The sequence below is a fragment of the Bombus impatiens genome, unplaced genomic scaffold (genome assembly GCF_000188095.3).
Source record: "Bombus impatiens unplaced genomic scaffold, BIMP_2.2 scf_0151, whole genome shotgun sequence".
In the NCBI taxonomy this organism is placed as follows: Eukaryota; Metazoa; Arthropoda; class Insecta; order Hymenoptera; family Apidae; genus Bombus; species Bombus impatiens.
Window position 1 is genome coordinate 2780928 of NT_176570.1, and position 23422 is coordinate 2804349.

Here is a 23422-nt window from a genome sequence, read left to right on the forward strand (position 1 = left end):
TCAGTCAGATTAATATTCTTCTCGAAGTTACGTTCTCTTTTAAACTTTTGCTATATGCCATACGCGTTTCGTATTCTAATTATTGTTTCTTATACTCTATACGACTAATCCCTTCGAACGACTATACTCTATACTCGTGTACTTTCTCGACTAATTGCTCTATTTAGAGACATTATACCGAACGATTCACGATTCTCTGTGATATATCTTATTACCGTCTTGTTAGATAAAACAACGCGCGATGACGTTTCGCGCTTCGTGTTTTTCAACAGCTACGTTTGTCGACGAAACACCGTAGTTGTGATTGTCTTTTTTGTACCGCGCGAATCGCCGTCGTTTTGATACAGAAATTTCTCTATCGAACGAGCTAAAGTTGCCTCCAACGGACCAGAGTGCGATCAAGAGTTTGAGAATGGCTGACCGAATTTAAGAAAGAATTTGAAACTGGAAAAAGTGCGAAACCAGTTGTATGAACCGATGATTACACATTGTTTTTTTTTTTTTTTGTAAATAAAACCATAGAAATGGAGTACGAAAGATTCTGTAACCTCGAATTTCTGTGTCTGAAATAAACGTTTGTTGCCTGAAAAACCAGAGAGCCTTGTTTTCTTGGTCACGTAATATTCTCGCAATTTTTTCTTTCTTTCTTTTTCTTTTCTTTTAGATTTTTGGTTCGTTGCACCCGTCGTGATCCCAGTATCTCTCTATCCGTTGCGTGTGCTTTCTCCTTTCTTTTTTCTTTTTTCATGACGAACGGAACGAAGGCCTCGACGATGTGAAACGACGAAGCGAAAAAAGGAACCACGATCGTTCCCATTCATAATTGTTATTGGATTGCGATCGTTTGACGTTTGCGCGGTTCGATTTGGGGTTGCTTCATCGTTAACCGCATGCACCGGATACGACTGTATTCAAAAACCACGCGAAACTTGCATACGTTCCCTTTTTCATCCATCATCCCGCTCGTTCCATTATTTCCTTTCTTTCCTTAATACGTTCGTTACCATTTACCGAATAGAAATATCCTTGTCAAACGACCCTCTTAAACCACATTGTTAAAGTCCATCTTTTGTAAACTTCTTGGTTTCCTTAAACTTTAAAATTGTTCTTCTATAAAAGGTTTTCATTTTTGCGTAATATACGCGCGAAATTAGCAAATATCACGTGATTTACAAACAAGCATGCACGCAATGAGTGATAGCGGTATTCCTTCATTTCGATTCAAAAAGACAATTTCATTCGCGTGCTAAGCATCGATCTACTCGACACCTTCCTTCTCTCACGGACGACGAGCCGAATTTGCTTTGGTTAGACGAGAATCGAACAGCTATAGGGTAGAGAGGTGCTCGTCTCATTCCTAGTCCGCTGTAAATAGTGAACATGTCGGCGGCGACGTGACAACGGTGGTAGGATTGTTGCGCAAGGTATCCTTAACCGTCCCAGGGTGCAACTAACGCCGCATGTATTGATTGCATATTAGCATCGTGTTCTCTCCCCCTTCCCTTTCAGTCAAACCTTGATAACGAATGCCTGCCAATTCCAGGATTCCCGATGATTCGCGCAGGAACTCTAAACGCCACTTAATTCACTGTGTTTCGCCCTGGAATTTCTAGAACTCTATTGAACCCTTTAGCTCCGCCGGAACTTCTCCAAGGAATTAGGATACCGAGAGAGATGTGTCTCTCCTTCCACAGGAATTACGTTTCCAATTGATACGAACGGTGTTATTTAGTCGATTTAACATTGGAAGAAAGTTGAAGGGTTAAATAGACACGATTCTCGTTATTCGATTATCATACAGTATCGGATCGTTCGATAAGCTGGTGCTGATTTTTGTAGCACAATATCTAATTCGCAGCGTCAATTACTACGCGTCATCGGTATTATGTATAGATGGAAACCTCGATTTCTCGTATTTCTATATTCTCGATTTCCATTCGCCAAGAACATGCTGTTCATAATAGAGCCGCGAGAATGGGTCTGCCAGGTACAAAGTTGATTTAAACCTCGAAAATGGATGAATTGTTCGGATATAAAACAATTGTAGGAAAATGGAGTTCTAAAACAAACGGAACAGTTGAAAAAAATCATTGAGCAAAACTGTACGTGTATATCGTATTAAAAATACACGTATTTCAAAAAGGTAATGTTACGAACCATTTAAAAATCGATACAAAACTTATCGAACGATCGAATAAACTACCATTATCATTATCGTACTTACGCTGTAGTCGTATTCGTAAGAGTTTTATCGGAAAAATGATTCACGATTGAAACACCGACGAGCGGAAGAACGATCCGAAATCGTCGATACGACGACCTCGAGTGATTCACCAACGTGTCTGATTTGTCGCTTTGCCCTCGTCCTCTCGCAACAACAGTCCATTCTGCATAGATATACACATACGTATGTACGTGCTAGCGCGTCTCTAGTGTTTTAGCCGGGAACGATAATTCCGTCTCTCCTAGCACGCTAGTACGCTAGCTAGCCTGTTTTGTGACATGCCTTGTGTCTTGTGGTACTAACCCATGGCGCTTGACGATGGCGGACGTGCCTGCAGCAGCGGAGGATGTTACAGGTGAGGTGCGCAGCTCGTTGGCACCCTCGAAACCGCAAAGAACCGCCAGCATGAGGGACCAAGCGACCTCGCAGCCAATCCTCAAGAAACACGGCTCTTCAAGCCCGGCCCTTAATCAGGATTACGAGACTGTCGCGGTTACTGCGCCACCCACGTCCGATTCTCTGGTAATGCTACAATTAATGGGCTTTTAACGATTTTTATGGCTGACCGCGGAAGTGTACACAGGAAGTAGGAAGAAAGGTGTTCAAGAATTTAAGGCTACCGTAATGTCTCACCTATTAGACGTCAGTGTGCTCTCGAAATAACACTTATGGCACGTTCGGCTAGGTTAGTACATAGTACGTACAGTGTTCTCAGCGTTCACCATTCGGCGTTAATACATTGGTGGATTATGTTTGATCGGTTCTTGAAACATCTTCCTTTGTCGATCCGTTTACACGATTTGCATGACAAGAATGATGGTACAGGTAAGGTGAGAGGGAATCTGCAAGTCAAAATAAGTTGAAAACTAAAAATAACGAAACAGAGTTGGAGCATTTTATCGTTTCGAAATAAAATTTTTTTCACGAGTCGTGCTAATTTCAACTGTTTTTCCAAAAGTTCCTTTCTGTACGAGAACTCTAACACGATGTTGTTATTGTTGCTTTCTGTCTCATTTTCACTCGTAGAATCTCCTCGTTTCATTTGTACCACAATTTCGTTACATAGAATTACCATATCTAACGAGTTACTAATTCCAGCGTGGTTTCACACGATTTTTCCAGACGTCTAACGACAGTCATGTTTACGAGTGCCTTTCTAGCTCGCCGGAGTGCGATTCGAATCTCGAGCTGCGCCACACTGGCGTATCTCATCTCAGCTGCAAGAGGAAATCCGACAGCAACGCGATGGAACCCGCTTCGGAATTCAAATTTCATCATCAGACGTTCGTCAGATCGACTTCGCTTCCATATTGCGGCAGCGAGACCGAGAGCGAGTTGTATGCCCCGTATGGTTTTTACACCGGTGACGAGGTACGATCTCGTGCTATTTTCCGAACTGGACGTGACCGCGTGGGTGGTCGCGTAAGATATCGGAAACTGTACAACCAAAGAACGTATGTGCTAGTTTTAAAATTATGGCGACTACCGTGGAGCGCCATCGAAACGAACAAATTTGATGCTACACACGATTCGGTTTCGAATAATTTGATCGAAATTCTGGTCTCGTAGCGATGTCAACGAAACTTTAAAATGTTTCGTACCTCGCACTCGATGTAACATATTCGTGAAAAGTGTCTGCAAGAGTCGGAATACTTTCGTGAATCGGTGTATGTATATTACGTTTCCGTCGGAATTTATGCTTTTTAGAAAAGAAGCGATACGAATATGGCGATCGATCGGACGCTAACCAGATAGAAAAGGTTTAAAATTAAACGAAACCCCGTAGAGACTAGGTTTTTCACGCTTCCGCCGGAGCGACCTTTCTTCGTTGTTTTTTCAAAGGTGGATCGGTTTCACAACTGTTTAGCAGGCCCAGCGATTTTATTACCATGCAACTCGATCTCGCGGTATTTGCGGAACTTTATTACTCGACGGGGAAGTTTCGTGGTCCGCGCGCGCATCCTGGACTTTTCTTATTTAATAAAGATCCCGGGAAACAATTTTACTTTGAGATAGTTTTATCAGTGGCGCAACCGCGCGGAATTTATAATGGAATTTTTAAAACGCAGGGTCCCGAGGAGGATCAAGACTGGAAGAATAAGGACGACGAATTAAGGATAAGCCGATTGAGGCAACGCAGAGGTCGCAGTATAGTTCATCGAAGCCTCGAGGATAATTACGGCGCCGTGGTCGTTGCAAATCACGAAGCTCTCGCCCAGTTTCTCGACCAGGTACTTTCTCACTTTGCGCTTCCTTCTAAGAAAAATTTTCCAACTACTTATTCCGAGATCCAAATCCTACATTCATGAAATCTTCGATAAAATCTCAAGTGCTCTTTCATACAATACAATAGGATATTTTATTATTAGTTATTCCGGAGTATGCGTTCATGCTGCGGTGATTTACGATTAACGAAGCGGCATTGTTCCGGTATCTAATTTATCTTATTGACCTGGAATCTTTTCGCAAAAATTCACCGTCTAAAGAGATTTCAAGATCCAGCAAAATATGTAAAAATGCATATTTGCGATATTCAACTTTCTTGTTTCGTTACAGTCGCGTAATGTTTCATTAGGGTGATAATGGAATTTCAAAAACTTTCCTATGATGTATGAAACTTACGATGTATATTCGTAAAAGTTTTCCGTGGCAAATATTCGTGAACTAGATCCGCGAACCGCTATAAATAGATTCAGTCAGCACGAGTTCAATTAATCAGGGATTAACTAAAATTTCGTTGCAATAAATACAACTGAAATAAATGGAGTATTGTCCTCTAATTGGATCGTCCTATTTAGATTGTATTTAGATGTGTATTTTACTCGTACGACGTGGTTCATAGAATATGCATGGGACGTACATTTACTGTTGCAGCTGAACCAAACGCCTCAAATGCTTGCGGGGCTGCGAGCGTTGAAAAATACGAATCCGCGTGTAAGCCACTTCGGCATCGACGCCAATACGTCGATCACAGTCGGTAGAAGAATATTTTGCTCGGCGACGTGGAACGAGCTGAACGTCACCTTGTGCATCGCCTTCGATCTGGCTACGCATGTGTCGCGGAAGGAATTTTATTTGGCACCTATAATCGAGTTTATAGACAGCCCACCGAGGGAAATTACCGACAAGACGTGTCTGCGCGGGAACAAGAAGCTCGAAGGTACTTTATCGATCTCCTTATCCTTTCCTCCATAAATTACACGTTGCCACGAACCAATATTAATTCATTAAGGGCCAAACGACAGTTTTTCCGAACGTTATAAACGCTCTAATTTCTTTAAATTCCGTAAAAATATGAAAATTTAAATTCGCGATACCGTAAAATCGTTTTTATTATTTCAGCGACCATTTCTGTACTGCCGCGTTTACAAGTGAACACGATACAATTATACGGTGCGACGATCAAGGATTTGCACGATGAAGGAACAATTAGAGAAGCATCGTTCGTGCTCCTTCAATTCGTCACAGCGCTAAAGAGCCTTCAAGCGCGAGGAATCGAAGAATCTGCGAGAAGCTTGAACAACGTGGTTCTATGTAGAGAAGACAAGGACGCCTATTACAGGCTCTATCTTCTTCAAGGGTCGGTAAACGCGTCGAAGGAGCTTGCTCGACGCCAGCTCGAAATTGGTTCGCTCATTGCTCGATAACGTTTGACAGATTGAACGTGGAGACGAACGAGGAACGCGACGAGGAGAGGGTTTCGTTGTGTCAGTGCGCGCTCGTGGCGCTTCAACAACTCAACTTGGCCAGTAGACTGCCTCTGATTCAGGAGCTGCTCGTACGGGAGAAGGCAGTCACCTTGTCTCAGGTAAAATTAACTAGAACGTCGTCGGTTGTCTGTTTTCGCGAAGGAACAAATAATTTCAAAGATGAACGCTACAACGACTAGCGATACTACAGTGCCGTCACGCGAATGTCAAATATTCGATGGTGATATACAGTGACGACAAAAAATATTTGTCTGCGTCAGAATCTGGAAGAATTGAGAACTGAACGAAAATCTATATTCTCAACGTAGGTGAAATCCATCCTGGAATTTTCTCTGTGGGGTCCCGCGGACGTGACTTTCGGTGGTCCACGAGAAAGAGAAGTTACCCTCCAAAGATGGTTGGATCTGGAAAGAGCGAACGTTCTTCACGCGTTAGTGAGGACAAGGGCGCCGCTCACCGTCACCGACGAATACCAATTGCTATTCTTGGTTCGAACCAGTGCGAAAATTATGGGCGAAGCGTCCTTGCTTTTGGACGAACAACGAAATCGTCTGGTTCGGACTCGCTAAACGATCGTTCTATTTCTTCAAACGATCGTCATCAGGGACGAAGTCAAACAGAATCGACCAGTTTTTCATAGACGAAATACTATTTAATTATATTTATACATCTGGTAAATAGTGTATTAAAGATTTTCTAAATTCGAGAAACGTGTATAGTTTTCAGACGATCGAAAGGAACGACGTTTCGTTCGAACGAAACTGGACGATAGTCGCGATTGTACAAATGAGAACGCGAGGTTCCGAGTGGATATCAACGCTCGTTCGAAGAGAGATCGCGTGGGACGATGCTTTCGACCGAACGTTCTCGTTCATAATTAAGAACGATAATTACCTTCGATTAACATCCCCGATCGAGTGTAATCTTATTAAATATTTGTACAAATAAACGACAATTGCCATTTGACGTATTCCCCCTGGCGAACAATTTTATAGCTGATCCGATTAAGTGGAAACGCTAAATTACCGAAGCGTTCGTTGCGCGGTTATTACCGTAAATATCAAAGACACGAAAAGGCTATTATTAAGTTAATACTTTGGTCCGTAAGGAATACTTCTATTTTAAAGGTCTGCTTAACGTCTTCTCTTAAATCTTTAGAAAGCTCGTTCGTTTGTCTCGATCTTAACTTCTAAATGGCAACGTACATCAACTCGTTCAGAGATCACCCACGAGTCGACAAAAAAAGCCACCGATTACCGATCGTTGCTCTAACATTCTGCTGGAAACACTGGTCCGCTTGTACGACACGCAAACGCACACATTCTCGCGTGGCACCAGGCACCGTCGATTTATCAACGTCGCGGCGCGAAATCCAAGCCAAGTATCCGATACAACAAATTCCGTGTAATAGTCACGCACGAGATCGAACGCGTATTATCGTTAATGCAATAACGACGTGCGGCGTTGGTAGTTCGATAAATCAATAATCGGAATGGCGACCGACGGAAGATGCAATTTTTTGGCGGGGCTCGGTGAAATACGCGACACGTGGCCCCAATGCCTCTCGAACAACGGATTAAAAATTTGGCGCGGTTCCCGAACACGTTCTAAGTAATTCCTCTGCCTTTTCCTGTCCACCTTTTTCACTCTTCCTACCCCACCAACTCCTTTTAGACGCATTTTTTCCAGCAACGGAATTGGACCACGCAGGAATGCCGCGTTACCTGCGCGCCGAGCAGAAACGAGTTTTTAATTAAACCTTATGAATTTAATGGCACACACATACACATACACACACCCACACACCCACACGCGTACAAAAGCAGGCCGGATGGACGCGCTTCCGTGGACGCCGAGACGCTCGCGGAATCTCGTAAACCAACCCTTTTTAATAACTCGCCTCGGAGAGACGATTTTTAAACGAAGCTGCTCTGCATGCTTAACCAATAATCATGAAAAATTTTCCAAGCCGAAGGAATCGGACAAATCTAGATTTGCTGTGAGCGAATGTAAAATAGTTTTTTTTTTTCTCGTCAAGAAAAGGCTGAAGGGCTGTGCCGAGGGTTGGAAGAAAATATTCTATTGAATGTTTTATCGAAACAGAGGTTCCGGTTGAAGAGGGCTTGAACGTTCGTTGCTACGAAATAAAGAGCTGCTTGTTTGTTGCGACACTCGAGTCCCTCTTGTCGAGGTAAGTTTCCCAGCAAGTAGTATATACCAATTATTGACCGGACGTGGCTCTGTTCGGGCTGAGTGGCATAGATGTCGCATACTCTACCCTCGACTCTATTTCCTGGCAGCTTGAACGCTCTCGAACGAGAGACGAACACTTTTTTTTCAAGACGATACGTCATATGTGGTGGAAGGGTAGAAATTGATGGTTGACCCGTTGGCAGACCGCTTTAAAGGTTTACAAAAACTTTCCAAAGGAAATTTAAGCCCGTCTTATTGAAATCTGTTTGCCGTGATGATATTGAGGTGACGCTTAATGCTCTCCAACGGAGATTTACTACGGAACCATGTTGGAACGATATTCTTGGAGAAAAAGACAATGGGAATGAAGTCCATCGACGCATTAAAAATTATTGCCAATATTACTAGGTCTTCGCGTGATTAAAGTATACGGTTATTCAGACTCTAATGAAACGAAAATCTCTTGTATTTATCTCAAAGTGGCAGAACACCTGATAATTGAATGTAAAGTTATTGTTGAACTGAATTACAAAATCATGCGGTTTTTGCATTATAAGATTGCGGTAAAATTATCAGTTACGAATGTGTTAAATCAATAGATTAAACGCCGTGCTGCTTTTGATCATTTTATACCAAATGATATGGTCGATCGAATGACGTGATAATTATCTATAAATACATTAGCTTTATGCTATCTGTTATAAACTGAAAGCGTACAGGTCAATTACTGAATTGTCGATATAATTGGCAGGATTGTCAACGGAATTAATTTAGATTTTTTAATTTCGTCACCGAAGTAGTACATGAAATGCTTAATATCGATGGGAACTCGATTACTCGCAGCTTATCATTTTCGCTCGTAGTTTACAGGCAAAAACAATCGTCGTTTTGGCTCTCGACTGCGTCTTTTACGGCGTCAGGACGCCTGCTGTAATACAACTCTCAGACGCGACGAAACGTCGTCGCGACGCGTCGGTTGTTAGCAGATACCATTGACAGATACGGAAAACAATGGCACGTACTTCAGTTTTCGTGCTTTTAGCAGCACGAACTCGAAAAAGGCGGAGTGCTCGCCATCGAAATTGTAGGTGACTGACTGCATCCATCTCCATAACAGGTACGTAACGTTCGAGTACGCTTCGCGCTCGATTCTGATCTACCGGCGCAACAAAACGCAGCCAAGATCGAACAACAACGTCATTCCTTCAAGAACGTCGAGTAGATTCTGTTAAACGTTTGTCTGCTACTTCGTCTGCCGGAAGCATCGTTTGTCTTGCAAACTGTTTGAGCAAACATGACGACAGTACACGGCGAATGTAAATTGCTAAGGCAACGGTTATAGGGAATAAAGTGTTTCTCCAAACGAAGGACTCCAATGATTTCCAGGTTCAGTGAAGTGAAACGTACAGTGGTTCGTGGAAGCATCGCGACACATACGACTACTTATTGCAGTGGATTACATATATTAAGATTTAGAACTATTCAAGATCATAATAAGTCAGAGCAAACGAACACAAAATGGATGAGCACGTACGTTTGTTTCTATTGTCTTTGGTATGCACAGACGTGGCCGTGCATGCAAAACCTATTCTAGCGAAAGAGTTAAATTCTTGAAGTAGATCCAAAGATACAATCAACGAAAGAATTCGAACATTGGAATTACCAACCTCTATTACATGTACATACGTACACACTTACGTATACTGTATAGTCGAATACATTAGAGAGACAATTTGGTGAGAAAAATTGTTTCTTTTCATAATGGGCCACACTTCAACTTCCACGATATACGTACGTTGGCGTATTTCACCAAATTTTAACAACGTCGTGTCCGCATTCCTGTTGCAACGTCAAAAATAATCGTTATCATCAATTCCTCGAAGAAAAGCAGCACTCCTTTTGGTGCAAAATGTAACACGCGAATGGCTCAAGTATCCAACTAATTAGTCGACCCACTTTAGACCCGGTACTCGAGCTAAGAGCTAGTTGAAACAAAGTTTTGGTACGTTGACGACGAACTGGCCTTACCAAGGGCCAGAAAAATGAATAACAAAGGATGGCATTACGCGAGTAGAAGAGCGACGTTAGACGATGAAAACGCATAATTACCCTCGATCTTCCAGCCATTAGATTTCTCCTCTTTTTCGTACCATTGCGCTTTCTTCACTCTACGATGAAAGCTTGTAAAACTCCGAAAATAGTCGCGGTAACAGGGCGCCTGTATAATTTTTTTTGAGTGTTTTCGTCCACAATTTTTATCGTTTGCTTTCTGTATCCGGTCTTCTCTCATTTTTCTCTTTCGTTTAAAATAGATCGACTATCGGGATTCTTATTTTTCATCGCTTTCGCGTAACGTGTTTATCTTCGAATCGTCATACGCACCGTTTAGTTTCAATGGATATCACCTGGATTTTCACGTTCCCTTACACGTAGTGTATTCCGCTCCAAATGTAGCAACCCGCATTGTTCAACTATATTACAGATTGAAGATTAACGCATAGCGATAACATAAACCAGTAGCGGATGAACGATTTTCCTACTGACATGAATAAAGAATATCCGGCATTGATGAGGAATTAGGTATGTTTATTAAACCTCCATGCGATTAAGTTACGTTTACAGCAATCTTGTTCGGCCACGTGTGAAATCCCATCGCTACTAAATCAGTCCAGTATTCTATCGCATATAACTGATGTCTAAATTAACGCGATAATTCCCTTTTGAATTATTAGAATCGAAGATCTATAGGAGAAAGACGCATAAATCAAAATGGTATATTGCGTAAACCGTGTTGGAAGTTTGAGTTAGAATTCACTTAGCCGTATCATACTATTCTCGTGGAAAAATATACACTATCTTTTATTCATTAATATTTAGAAAACGCGGGAACACGAATATATATCTTAACGAGTGGCTGGATAAGCAGGCAATATGATTTTTGGCCGATCAACCTGTTTACTAATTCCGTATGTTGTCGAGAAACAAGCAAACACGAGCAGTTATTTCGAAAGCAGCGCTTAATTTGCCTCGACGAGAGAATCCAGATTATCCTGGCGAGGCGGATTCAAGCACGTGAGGTCAATTTCGTTGGTCTACCGGTTGGTTAATTTGGCCTTGCGTTGGCAGTGGCCGTGTCTCTCCGCGTAACCGCTCGCGTTGCTTGGCGTACGCCCAAAAGTACGGATACGAAAGTGAAAAGCGTTTTTGTACTTAGCAACGCCAGGATGCGTTAAACTGGCCAAAATTTTTAGACCAATTTCCTTTCGCGAGTTAATGAATTCTGAATATCTTTCTTTTTTTTTTTTTTGCAAGAAACATCTGGAACAGCTGAAATTCCGACACTCTTGAAATTACGTGTTAAAAATTTTGATTAGCGACTGCAGTATCGTATAAATAAAATGTTGCTAAGTAACTTAACCGAAGACACAAAATTGAACAGCACAGCTAACTGGCCGCATTGATTTTTAAAATACATCGTCGCCAATGCACGCGATATATTTCCGGGAAGTGATGAGAGTTATGCGGAAAAAACGTTGCGTTTGAAAACGCCAGGTAGAAAACAGGCGCAAATTGTTTGCTGCAACCTGCTGCACGAAAGGGGTCGTGCAAAGGAGCGCGAACGTCGTTAAACAGTTTAATGTCGTAAGCTTGATTATTCCGCCATGGCAGTAAACCGAGCCAGGTTCTTCCTTGTTAATTTGTCTCGTCTCTAACCGGTAATGATTTTGTCGACGAACAGGGGCTAAAATACCCAAAGCAGCAAATTGTTCGTAATTGGTATGTCGATTCGAACGAAATATAGATTGTTTCTCGTCGTGGAAGTTGATTATGTATAGTCCACGAATTATTCGTATTTTAAACGAAACAATCGTGTTTCTCGTTGTGCGAGATATTATGTTTCTATATTCGGCTAATAAAAGAGAGACAAAAGGGGGAAACATGGATACGCGATGAAATGGGGACAGAAACCGATTATTTTATTATTTCCACAGCAGCATCGGCGCATCGACAGGTGCGAATAGCGCGTTGTAAAACAATAACAAACGTTTATAGCTCGGCCCGTCGAAATTGGGATCCGGTCGTGTAAGTTTTCAATTCGTGCTGTGGCGTAGGGTACGAAACGCCATTCAACTTTATACGACGTTGCTCTGAAACAGTTGCAACTAGTTCGTATCATTGTTGTATCATTCGAGCAAAACTCGATATCATTGACAAATATGTGGCAGTAACGTACACTCGCGGTAGGTGTGCCCGGCATATTCGCCCTGGAAATTCGTTGGTCGAAAGCTACACGTTCTTGTGATGGCAGAGGGTGTTGTAGAGGCCGCAGTTATTTATATAAACTCGGCGGAGTTGAAAGCTGTCGAAAGCTTTCCCAGTACGTCTATCTCGCATTATTGGACTGACACGAACGGGTACCGTGCTATTAGGGCGGTTCCGTTTGTTGCCAATCGAAAACACCCCATGCCTTCTATCGTGTCCGACATTTCTACCCTTGCTATCGACTAACCGGGCTTGATAAATCAAAATTCAAGCCCATTTCCATGCAGTTGAAGTTCACGTCGAAGAAAAACCTGAAAGAGTATCGTTCGTAACTTCGTCTACTAGAAGTAGCGTGATATACGGTGTTCCTCAAAAGTTTCTGAACACATACTTATTTTTTACTAAATCTAATTTCATATGAAAGTAGAATAGAAGAAAAAATGAGGTTATTTTTTGTTCGAAAATGAGAACTTGCTTTGAAAAATTAAAATGTAATTCTCAGTGTAGGTAATATACGTAGAGCCAAGAAGAGAAGCAAAATTAATAGTTCGATAAATCGTCCCTTTAATTTTAATATATCATCGATAAGATTTTTAACAAAGCATTTAAATGTTTGTTTCCGCGAAAAGATTATATGGCATTTGGTCGTTAATTCATATACGCGTTTGTATACATGCGCTGAATACGTGACCGGCACAATAGAAAGTACGCGAAAGTCTAAAGAGGCTTATTGAACGAGAATTCACCGAAGCCGTGAATGCATTATCACCTAATTGCCACTTTGTTCCTTGACATTAAATCCAGCTACCTTATCGTAGCGCGAAATTAAACGAATAAATGGTGTTTGCGCGCTCCTTAAAGCGTAGCCGCGCGGAAGATGGCCAATTCATTGAAAGAGGCGGTTCCGATATATTTTCATTTTGCTTTCTTGTTTTCCTACCATCGACAAATCGTCATATCTGGCATTATATTAATGTTGAACATTAAACACGGTCGTTCAAGTCCAAAGGGAAAACCAAGCTTTTTCTTCTTTTAATATATAACCATGCCTGAAGAATTTTGTAAAGTGTATGTTACGCCGCGTAACACTCTACCTAGCCCAGGCCACACACCGCGGGCAAGATGGCAATCAGATGTCTTCGGATACTCACTGCGTACCCTCAATAGTCTCATGTATCGGCCATAAATCTCAGGAATTTCCTAGTAGAGGTCCTTCAAACCAAACAAACGTCTGTTTCCGAAGCATTTCTAAAGACCATTGTCTACTACGGCTAGACAAGGGAGAGTTGGTTTTTCTCACGTATGATGCAACTTTCCTCCCACGAACCACTTTCTCTCGAGGGCGGTTAAGACCCTTCGTTTAACCAATTAACAACGAAGCCTATCTCCCTCACTCTCCTAACTAAAATCGTCACCAACAAATCCGATGGTCCCGTGCGCTAGACACACCCATCCTTAGCTTTCCTCCGCCACAGCATCGTCTCCGAACATCACTGATTTTACATTCTTCGAACGGTCAACATCCTTCGACCGGGTATACACACCCGTAGATCAGTCACTCACTCATCTCGTACATACGCACCAGCGTAACTGCCTTCGTTATAAGTTGTTGGAATAAACGGTGAAATATAACTTACTATACTGTGTCATATTCATTCAACCACCTCTGTTATCTTAACCGAAACAGGGGAACGACTACTTCGCGGCGTCGATTAACCGAATCGTAGCGAGAATTTACGCCTCTCGCTGACGCGTTTTCCTCGCGACCGCGTCTCTCCGCGAACGGTCGTAACAGTGTATGTTTGCAATAAATATCTTGTGATTTCTATAGTTTTATTTTAATATTGGTAAAATTTGAAAGAAATCTAAGAATATATGTGTCGGAGATGAAAGGACATGAGGGACTTTCTTTTGGATTTTTTGGGAAGATCCCCAATACTTTAGTCTAGACTATTTATTATAGCTGTACCTAAATAATAAAACTTAGAAGTAGTTGTTATGATTCAATCTGATCGAAGCGAGGTGTCACCTCGAGCCCAAGCTCACTATCACAAATCTCGGACAATTATAATCGAGTTAAATTATAGAGACTAAAATATCGGGGATTTCCTGAAGAATTCCAAAGGGAAGGCCACGGTATGTATAGAGCCTCGCAAGAGTGCTAAAGAAATTTCAAAATGTTTCGTATAACAGGATACGTTTATGAAAGGTGTCTACGAGTGTTAGAATCTTTTCGTAACGTAATTGCATCTGTTAATAAAAAGATAGTAAATTCCATTTTATTATTGTAATTGCAGGTAGTACGTATCATGCAGATAGTCGTATCTGCTAATAACAGCATAATCAATGACAATTGTAAGTGTCTGGAACTCTCTAGCTTACTTATAATCGGTCTTAATGCTTTCGTAACGACGTAAACGACAGCCGTCTGGCATCGGTGAGAAAAGTCGACGGAATAACGATATTGCCGGCAAGTAACCGGCGACGATGGTAGCACCACCTACATCCGGCTGTGTAATCCCGTGAATTACATTGATTACAAGTAGCAGGTAGTCGAGCGAGCAACACGCTGGCCGCAGAGAAGTTCGGGTTGCGCGTATACAGGCGCTTGTGTACGCGTGGTGCGGTGCAAAGCGCTAAAAGCCTCTTTGGAGGGAAGAGGCAGATTCTCAGCCCCGATACACGCTCGCAACTCTCGCTCCGAACAGCTAGAACGGCATCGCACCTCTGATGTGCAGCGGAGAGTGTGCACGTAATGTATGCGCGTGAAACAGTGCGGTCGACGCGAACGGCGCATAGGAGATTGTTCAATTTTCGACACTCCAACACGGAGATGGAAGCCTCGTAGCAAGGAATGACTCAACAGTCGGTAGCTTTCGACGTTCACGATACATTACGTGAGAAGATACGATAGAACGCCAAGGCTTTTATGCGCGATGGATCGTCTTACGCGAACTTTAGAATGATTTTTGATAGTTTAAATCGATGTTCGAAGAGTTAGAGTTATATCGCGTTATATCGAAGGTTTCGAGATATCGTCGCAGAATCTGTGCAACGTTGGATTACGTACTTAGACCGTCTTTGGCGAAGTTTTACAAGATAAAAGTATTAATAAATATTCTTGCATAACGTTCTAGCAACAGATTTTGCGATAGAAAACATAAATTTTGTTTTCGGTAATCATTCCTATGATTTTTTCTTTGCTACACACGCGCATTAAAAAACTTGTTACCGTATCCAGAAATATTTATGCTCTCGAAAGGATCAGGATATGTTTCGCAATATTGTTGTAAAAACTCGAAATACTCGAGAGACTGTGAACATTGTAACATAAACGTGACGATGTAATGTTATCTTTGTAGACAAGATCGTCACGCGATCATCCGAGGATCAGATATTTTGAAACAATGTTGCGATAAAGTTGATAAAGCGAAGAAGAGACATTGTTAGTTTGAAAACATAGATCGTGTTATGGAAAATGGAGAGGTCCCGGCTACCGAGTTATAATGGTATACGTTCGCAAGCAAATCGAGAACACTCAAATGCTGAATGTTATGCTTGCGTTAATTAGAAACGTCATCGAATTAATTTTCCCTTTTACCTCTTGCGCATTAATGGTTATAACGTAATTTCCAGCCTCTGCTCTTGCCAGCGAAAAAAACAAATTCTCTCGGCATGCTGGTTTAATACCACCTTGTATATTATGATAATGACGTGCATACAAGATGCGTCTATAAAACAGCAAGGGAAGACGCCATAAAGACGTCTAGTATGTTGCGGTAGGTATAACCGAAACCAAAACTCCACTTCGATCTAAGTTTATGTTCAATTAACACAAAGTTTAAAATCTAGAACACTGCCAGAGCTAACATCTTCAGGACGATATATCAAATTTATTTCATAACCAGAGGCCAGAAAGGGAAGATCGATATCGTACGGCGAAAATCATTTATTCCTTATCTCCCGATAGACCAGACGATCGCGCAGAAATCGGTTTCTCGTTCTCTAGCAAAATTCTACCGGTCGAAAGACAAACGACTTTAACGCTGGGCCCAAGTGCACCGACACAGGTGCTTCGAACTGCGCCGCGCTATTTACCTAAAAGCGTTATTTCAGATTTACTTGGTTATTTCGTAAATTACACGCGAAAGACGTGATAAATAATCAACACATGGGACTTAACGATCCCGGGACTTGGACGAAATCCACCCCTGTTTTCCTTCCTTAACGAACGAATTTTCGCGAAAGTTTTCTCGACAACAGCTCACCTACTGTACTCGTAGCAATTTACACGTTTCGAAAACGGGCACCGTCAACGGTGAATAAATTATCGAACGATGTTAATCGACACGAAGCAATTTGTTTCGCGTATTGCCACGGAGTCGGCTCGGGAAACATTGCAAAAGATATTACGATGCTAAATTACGCGCTATCATAATTACTGTCGTTATTCATACGTTCGACTACGATACCGTTGCTAATTTGTTGCGACCATATTTCAAAACGTTTCTCTTAATTATCCGGGGCAGCTTGAACCTGTCGTGGGAATTTAATTGGTGGAAAAATTTACTCGGAGTAGATTTCCCAGCGCGAGTCCGTTTGCACGTGGTCGAGCTCTCGAGAGGACGGCACGCGGCCCTAAGATTACTTTGAGAAGCAAGAAACAAGTAAGAAAGCAATCTCACAGATCAGGTATACGCCGCGGTACGTGTTCCTCGCTCTAGTGCGCCATTATTTCTGAAAAAGAAAAAACAACCATACGTGCGAGTTTGGGGCAAATTTTTTACATCACCCATTCGTCCAACTTCTTTCGAGGCTTCGAGCATCTCGTCGTAAACAGTCCCAGAAAAACGTCAGAGGAATACCAATAGGATGGACGTGGAGAAAGACGCGAAGAAAACGAGCACCTGCAATCGATAACTACACGCGAGACACTGTTTCAACGTACGGGCGAAGCACTGGCGCCTCTAGATTCCTGTAAGCTAATGTCACCAACGTTGGATTTACACGTTGAAGCAACGAACCCTTACACTTTGTTGATTCTTATCCAAGTTTGTCGTTCGTGTCTCATCCTCGTGGACAGTTTTTATTCGTGAAAACGTTTAGAGGGTCGAGTAGCGGCATTCTCACGTAGCTTCCTTCGTTACTTTTTACTTTATTATCGTTTCATGCGTTCCAACAAAAGCATACAATTCTAAAATGATCTACATTTTCCGAATCCTATCCGAGAGCGAGAACGTAGACCTATCGAACGACTTTGTTGGCGCGAATAAAAGTTTCGCGAATGTTGCAACTTCTCGATACCTGGAGAGCACTCGCGCTTCTTGTAACTACTCGAAAGTAATCGGAACAGTGACGAGCGTCGGACCATTGGTCGAAGATTCGAAAGATCGAACGAAAACGAATCTTAAAAGTAATAACAACGTGGTGTCGCGAATCGGATAGCTTTGTAGCCGGATGACGGTTCATTTGCCCGATAAAACATGCTCTGGGTCCCGTATAACGAGCTGCACTGCGGCGTTCATTAAAATTAATTGACCCCGATGGACGGTTTCTTGTCGGATAATTTCGCGATACCTCGTCGAACGATTTTCATTGTTGCCTTGGTAAAAGTGTTCGAAAAAAGAAAGAAAGAGAAGAGAAAGGAGAAAGAACGACGAGATCGGGCGTGACTAGACACAGTAAACTGGAAGCTGAATTCGGGCTAGGAAAATCAGAGAGAATTTACGGGCGCGTTTCGAGGTTCATGGGACGAAAGGTTAATTAAGCGGTCGCCGCAAAACATATCACGCAATTAAACGTTTCCCCCATTAATATAACAAGTGACTGTGACCCTCTCTCGTCGGCAGCAACGTATAACGAACGAGGCCGGATGAAATTTTCGATTTCGCTGCCGCCGAACACTGCCACGAGCGAGACAGACCTGGTCGGCGTCGAAATTCGCTCGCGAGATTTCAATTACCACGAGACGTGTCGGACTTTTAATAGCTGCGCACCAAAGAAAGGTTAATTAAGCGGTCAGCTTGACCGTATCATGATATTAAACATTTTCATCCAGCTGGCAAAAATAAACGTTGATTACAAACGTTAAAATTTTGACGTGTAATATACTCGTCGCTTATCGATGCCAGTGACGTCACGTACATTAGCTGCAGCAGCGACGAGATGAATCGTTGCCCTTTAAGGTGTTTAATCGCCTGGAAGTGTGAACGAAACGAATAGTTGGAAATAACTGATCGATGAGCTCAGGTGGGAAAAGTTTTTAAGTTGCGCGTCGCAGCGAAGAGACGAGCTAGTGGAAGTAGAATGGGTCGGCGCCTGGTCAGACATCGCTGAATAATGAACGCTCGTTACGTTACAGCGCCGGGCAATATGGGTTTTAAGTAATCGTATATTAAACTTTTTTTTTTTTATTAAAAGTCATCAGTTTCGGGCAGCATAAAGGGAATATTAAAATGCAAAGATCATTAAAGGTATAACGACGAAATTTGAATAGCAGTTTCCAGAGTCGAATTAATCTACCAGGATTAATTACTTAAAAACGACAGGCAGTATGAAACGAACAATTAAAATTTCACGTAATTTCGTTTCATTCCAAGTTAACTAATATTAAAAACCACCAGAAGGAAAAGATTGGAAGTGAAAGAAGAGGAGAAAGTGGAAGGAGGAGAAAGTAGAAATATTAATCCGATATACGGGAAACGAAGCCTTGCAAACCTAGTACGTCGAGCAGAGAAGAAAATGTTCGAGCATGCTTCTTATCGAACTTCGTTCGGTTATTGCATTCCTTGTGGTCCGACCACTGTAGAGAGTTATGAAAGAATAATACAATAACATCGCAGTTTTCATGGAACCCTGGCGTATTTTCATTTTATTCAGCCGGAGGACATATTTTCGCTCCGCTTTGTTTTGTCGTAACACTTTATCCAAGGTGTTTTCTGTGGCAATTTAAACAAGAGAAAGGGAGAGAGAGGGAGGGAGAGAGGAAGAGGAAAAAAGTAAAATTCAGTACACGAAGCAAAGCAAGCGAAAAACAACATTACAGAAGATACAATTACATCCGATGTTCGTTTCTCGAATCGGCTGGCGATATCGCGTGCCCATCGAACCAAACTTCTGAACCGAACTTAAATGTGTTTTGTTCGCCTCCTGCACAGCCTCGGATCCTTCTTTCTTCCCGTGACCTAGCTGTTAATCAGATTTCGATGGTTCCGATCTTCAAACTCAGACCTCCAAATTCAGCCACGGAAGTTTTGGATGCCGCGGAACACGCGATGTATTAACGCATTTCGTGTGACCGTTATGGTCGCGCGAAACCTCGAATACTCCTCCACGGAAATACTAATTAAATTCTGGACAATTATGCGTAAACATACGAGCGGCGGTCACGTCTGCGGTTTCGTAATTTGCGCAGAATTTAGTATACAACTGCCTGTGGTTATTTGTTTGATGTCGCGGTAATTTTTCATCATCATCGGAAGCTCATTAGTGTTGTTATTAAAAAACACACACACATCTCGTGCTGAATTCGAAATATAGATTCGTAATGCGTAAGGTGTTTCGTTTAATGAAATATTTTGTTTAATGAAATATTTCGTTTATGAAATATTATTTTTTCATAGTATTACATCGTGCAATAAGGTAGTGGCACAATTCGTTCACAGTGACTCACGAAAGTATCGAGCAAAGGTAAACGAAATTCACGATTTGTTACACGAAGTAACGTGTCCGAGATCCAAAAGGTGTCTAAAGTACCGAATATTCCAAAATCAATTGTCGATTGATATATAAACGGTCCGAATATAAAGTTGAAGTAAGCCTAAAAAATCGATTTCACGTAATATTACGACGGATATAGTTCACAGAGATGAAAGAAAACTTCTACGCGACTATCGCATGCTATCGAGAAACTCGGAATCGAAGACGTTGGTGACCGACGCCGTTGTTTCTGCGTGTAATTTATGTTCACGGATGAGTGTGTGATCTATGGGTTATCCTAGTCTCGCCGGTTGACAACTTCTATGATATATAGATGCGTCCACGGCGCTTTATTATTATGTAAAATCGATTATTCAGTCGGCAGCGCAACTGGCGTTATAAATAATGGGCAGCGTTTATCTCCTTCGTGGGATTACGCCTCGTAATCCTTGTATCTCGATCATCGTTAAACCTGTCGCTTCGTGTTTTTTCTAATAAATTATCGAGCAGAGGTTAACGGACACGGTACGCAGGTCAGGGTATTTTTTTACGACGTGGCGTCAACTGTTGTGAATATACGGGCCGTGTTTTTACATGGTAAGGTGGGTAGGGGACGGATGTAGGTAATCGGCAAATTCATTGCTCGTTATACATACAAAAGAGCGGCTAATGAAAAAGATCGCGTCAGCATCGTCTCGTACGGTAAATAATAATTAAAAGCGAATATCGGGCCGTTGTGTAAACAGCGCGCGACTCGATTAGCACAGCGCGTCGATGTGCATTTAATGGAGATAACAATTTCGTTTTCCGCCGAGGCGAATTCGTCGATGCGACGCGACGATTCGGCAATAATTTACAATCGGTGGACACGACGCTAGTCGGTATGAGGGGGATAGAAATTGTAAAAAGCAAAAAAGAAGAAATACGTGTACAGACGTGTGTATATACACGTATAATCATACATAGATGGAAGAGAAAAAATATGAAAAAAAGGAATCGAACGATCGGGTTATTTTCCAGTCAGATTGTCGTACGTTGGATGTCGGGACGGAATAAATGGATAAAATGGCCCGGTAAAGAGCGGTTCGTCGTTTCTCCATTGGTCGCGCTCTGTTTTCTTTTACCAGCATTCACCAACTAACGAAACGACGAGTGGTCGGCTTTATGGAAAAACTTTCCCATGTAAGCATCCGAAGCTTAAGAAAGTTTAGCATCGCGCAGATGCGCTGCGACGCTTATCTACAACTTAAGAAGATTTAGGGAATCGAAAGCTCTGGCATGCTGTTCGTTTTGCTTGTCCCGGTTTTCGGGCCAACTTCCGCTACTCGAACGACGAGAGTGCATCGAATGGCCATATTCTCCTTCGTGGTTTCTAACAGCGTCGAACGTCGAACGCGAGTGGCATTCAAGCAGCCACAGCATCGGGATTCATGAGCTGCGACCAACGAGGAAACATTTTCGAAAACGATTTCGGACCTTCCTGATGTACCAGCGATCCGTAGTGTAGTTGCAAACATTGGCCGATATACTTAAATATATCGGTAACTCGGACCTTGGTCTTTTATAATCTTTTGTGGTACACGCGAGTGCATCTTACAGGTCAAGTGGTTCCAGTCTTCCGCTATGCGAGTCGATCTCAAGTGACCTTTTCGCCGAATTTACGTGCTCACTCGTCCCTTAACAGCATGTACGCACATGAAAGTTCATTTAGGGGAAAGTTAAACTATCGTGGTAGTTAAAACACTGTTGTCAAGAGGAGAGTTCCACCAGACTGATGGTTGATGAGACAATTGCGTAAAAGGATTTATTAATCAAATGTACGATCCTATCTAAAGAAAGAACTCTTAAGCGAGTCACATATTTTCCATCTACTGTCATCATAACCAATTAGCCAACAGAAACCATTATTTTGTATCGAATTAAATACAATAAGCTCATTCACCTTTTTCTTCGTGTATATATGCTATTCCATAAGCCACGTCATTTCATTTACTAGTAAAATCAATTTCAGACCATTCACACGAAAGTTTTATACCGTGGAACATACAAACGCACTTTGACGCGGTTGCATTGCGTTTACAAGCATAAAACATTTTCATGTCTAGCACCGGTGGAAACTAACTTGTCACAAACAGTCGTATCGGTCCTAACGTAACGATCGAGCATCGCCGCGAGTCAAAAAATGAACCAGACCGATTAATAGTATTTTTTGAAAGGTTTGCGTCATCCAACCGAACATTTTTTTCCATGGGAGAGATATTTTGGCTAATGGCAGTCAGACCAGTGAAGTCTCTAGCTAGCGGCTCGTTCTCATCAGTTAGGATTTGTAATTAACTAGTAATTAATTCGCAGCCAATAAATTCAAGATCGCCACGTGCTCGCGCGCTCTCCTATTCCAATCATCAAAGGATAAGGCCAGAACGAGAGACAGGTTTAATCATGACAAGAAGATAATCCTGAGCTCCGGTTGTCAGTGCGAATATCACCCGCATTGTACATTATCGGAGATGACTCGCAACGTCGATACTGCTAATGACGCCGCGGAAGCATCGCGTGTACCTGCGCTCCTGTCGATCGATAATCCAATACAGGACGCTTCCGTGAGCCTTGTTCGAAACTTTCCCTATGAATTTCCTGCATCAACGCTAAGGTAAAAGTTCGCGCCGATGTATCTTCTGAAATTTTTCTTTCTACTCGCTGAAGCACGCAAGATATACAACACTATGCGAAGATCAGAAGAGAAAAACGTGACAAGCACAGCATTTTTCTTGATCTTATGATTTTAATGATATCTCATTAAACAGGAGAATTTTAATACGACATAATTGAAAATGAAACTAATTTTTCGAGTTCGTTCGGACGACGTATTTCGAAAAAAAAAAATTCATTTCATTCATCGCGAGCTATGTAAAAGTGGGAGGAAATAGCACTGTGAAGAAATCATTCGAAGATTAGTCTCCACGCAACACTGTGTGAAAATATTTCATAAAAGTATGGTTAATCTTCATTAAGATTATTGCGCGCAATTATAATATCGATCAATAGACGGATGATTCTTCGTTTTTTGCTGTATCTCGAGTTATTAACAATCGACGAGAGAATCGTTTTATTGTATTTCAAATTAATCATAATAATCGAAAGGAGAATGCAAGAGGGATGTACGAATGCAGCGATATGGATATAATTTAGTAGTATTTGATATTGGCAATTGCAGATAAATCAGTGTGGTAGTTGAATGTGCACCCAACGGCCCCTGTATTGGATTCCTGGCTGTTTTTCATTCGCGATAGAATCGGGAATTTCTATGGGAATCGAAATAATTTTTCCTAATTCC

The 23422-nt window shown here is 41.9% G+C and overlaps 1 protein-coding gene and 1 long non-coding RNA gene across 6 annotated transcripts in view; one reads left to right on the forward strand and one right to left on the reverse strand.

The window, feature by feature from the left end:
- Positions 1–6904, forward strand: part of LOC100749591 (putative mediator of RNA polymerase II transcription subunit 26) — a 64790-nt gene extending 57886 nt beyond the window's left edge. For 3 of the 5 annotated variants that reach the window (XM_012382427.2, XM_033319355.1, XM_033319356.1), the window contains exons 7-13: positions 2562–2746; positions 3347–3595; positions 4294–4455; positions 5099–5384; positions 5567–5804; positions 5882–6032; positions 6243–6904. In XM_012382427.2, coding sequence (XP_012237850.1) covers positions 2562–2746; positions 3347–3595; positions 4294–4455; positions 5099–5384; positions 5567–5804; positions 5882–6032; positions 6243–6503 — 1532 coding nt within the window. In that variant the 3' untranslated portion in view covers positions 6504–6904. The remainder of the gene's footprint in view (positions 1–2561; positions 2747–3346; positions 3596–4293; positions 4456–5098; positions 5385–5566; positions 5805–5881; positions 6033–6242) is intronic. The other 2 variants (XM_012382429.2, XM_003487348.3) reach the window with 2 other exon arrangements.
- Positions 2753–23422, reverse strand: part of LOC112212330 — a 44627-nt gene continuing 23957 nt past the window's right edge. Inside the window, exon 4 of the long non-coding RNA XR_004461167.1 lies at positions 2753–3066. This is a non-coding gene — a long non-coding RNA (uncharacterized LOC112212330). The remainder of the gene's footprint in view (positions 3067–23422) is intronic.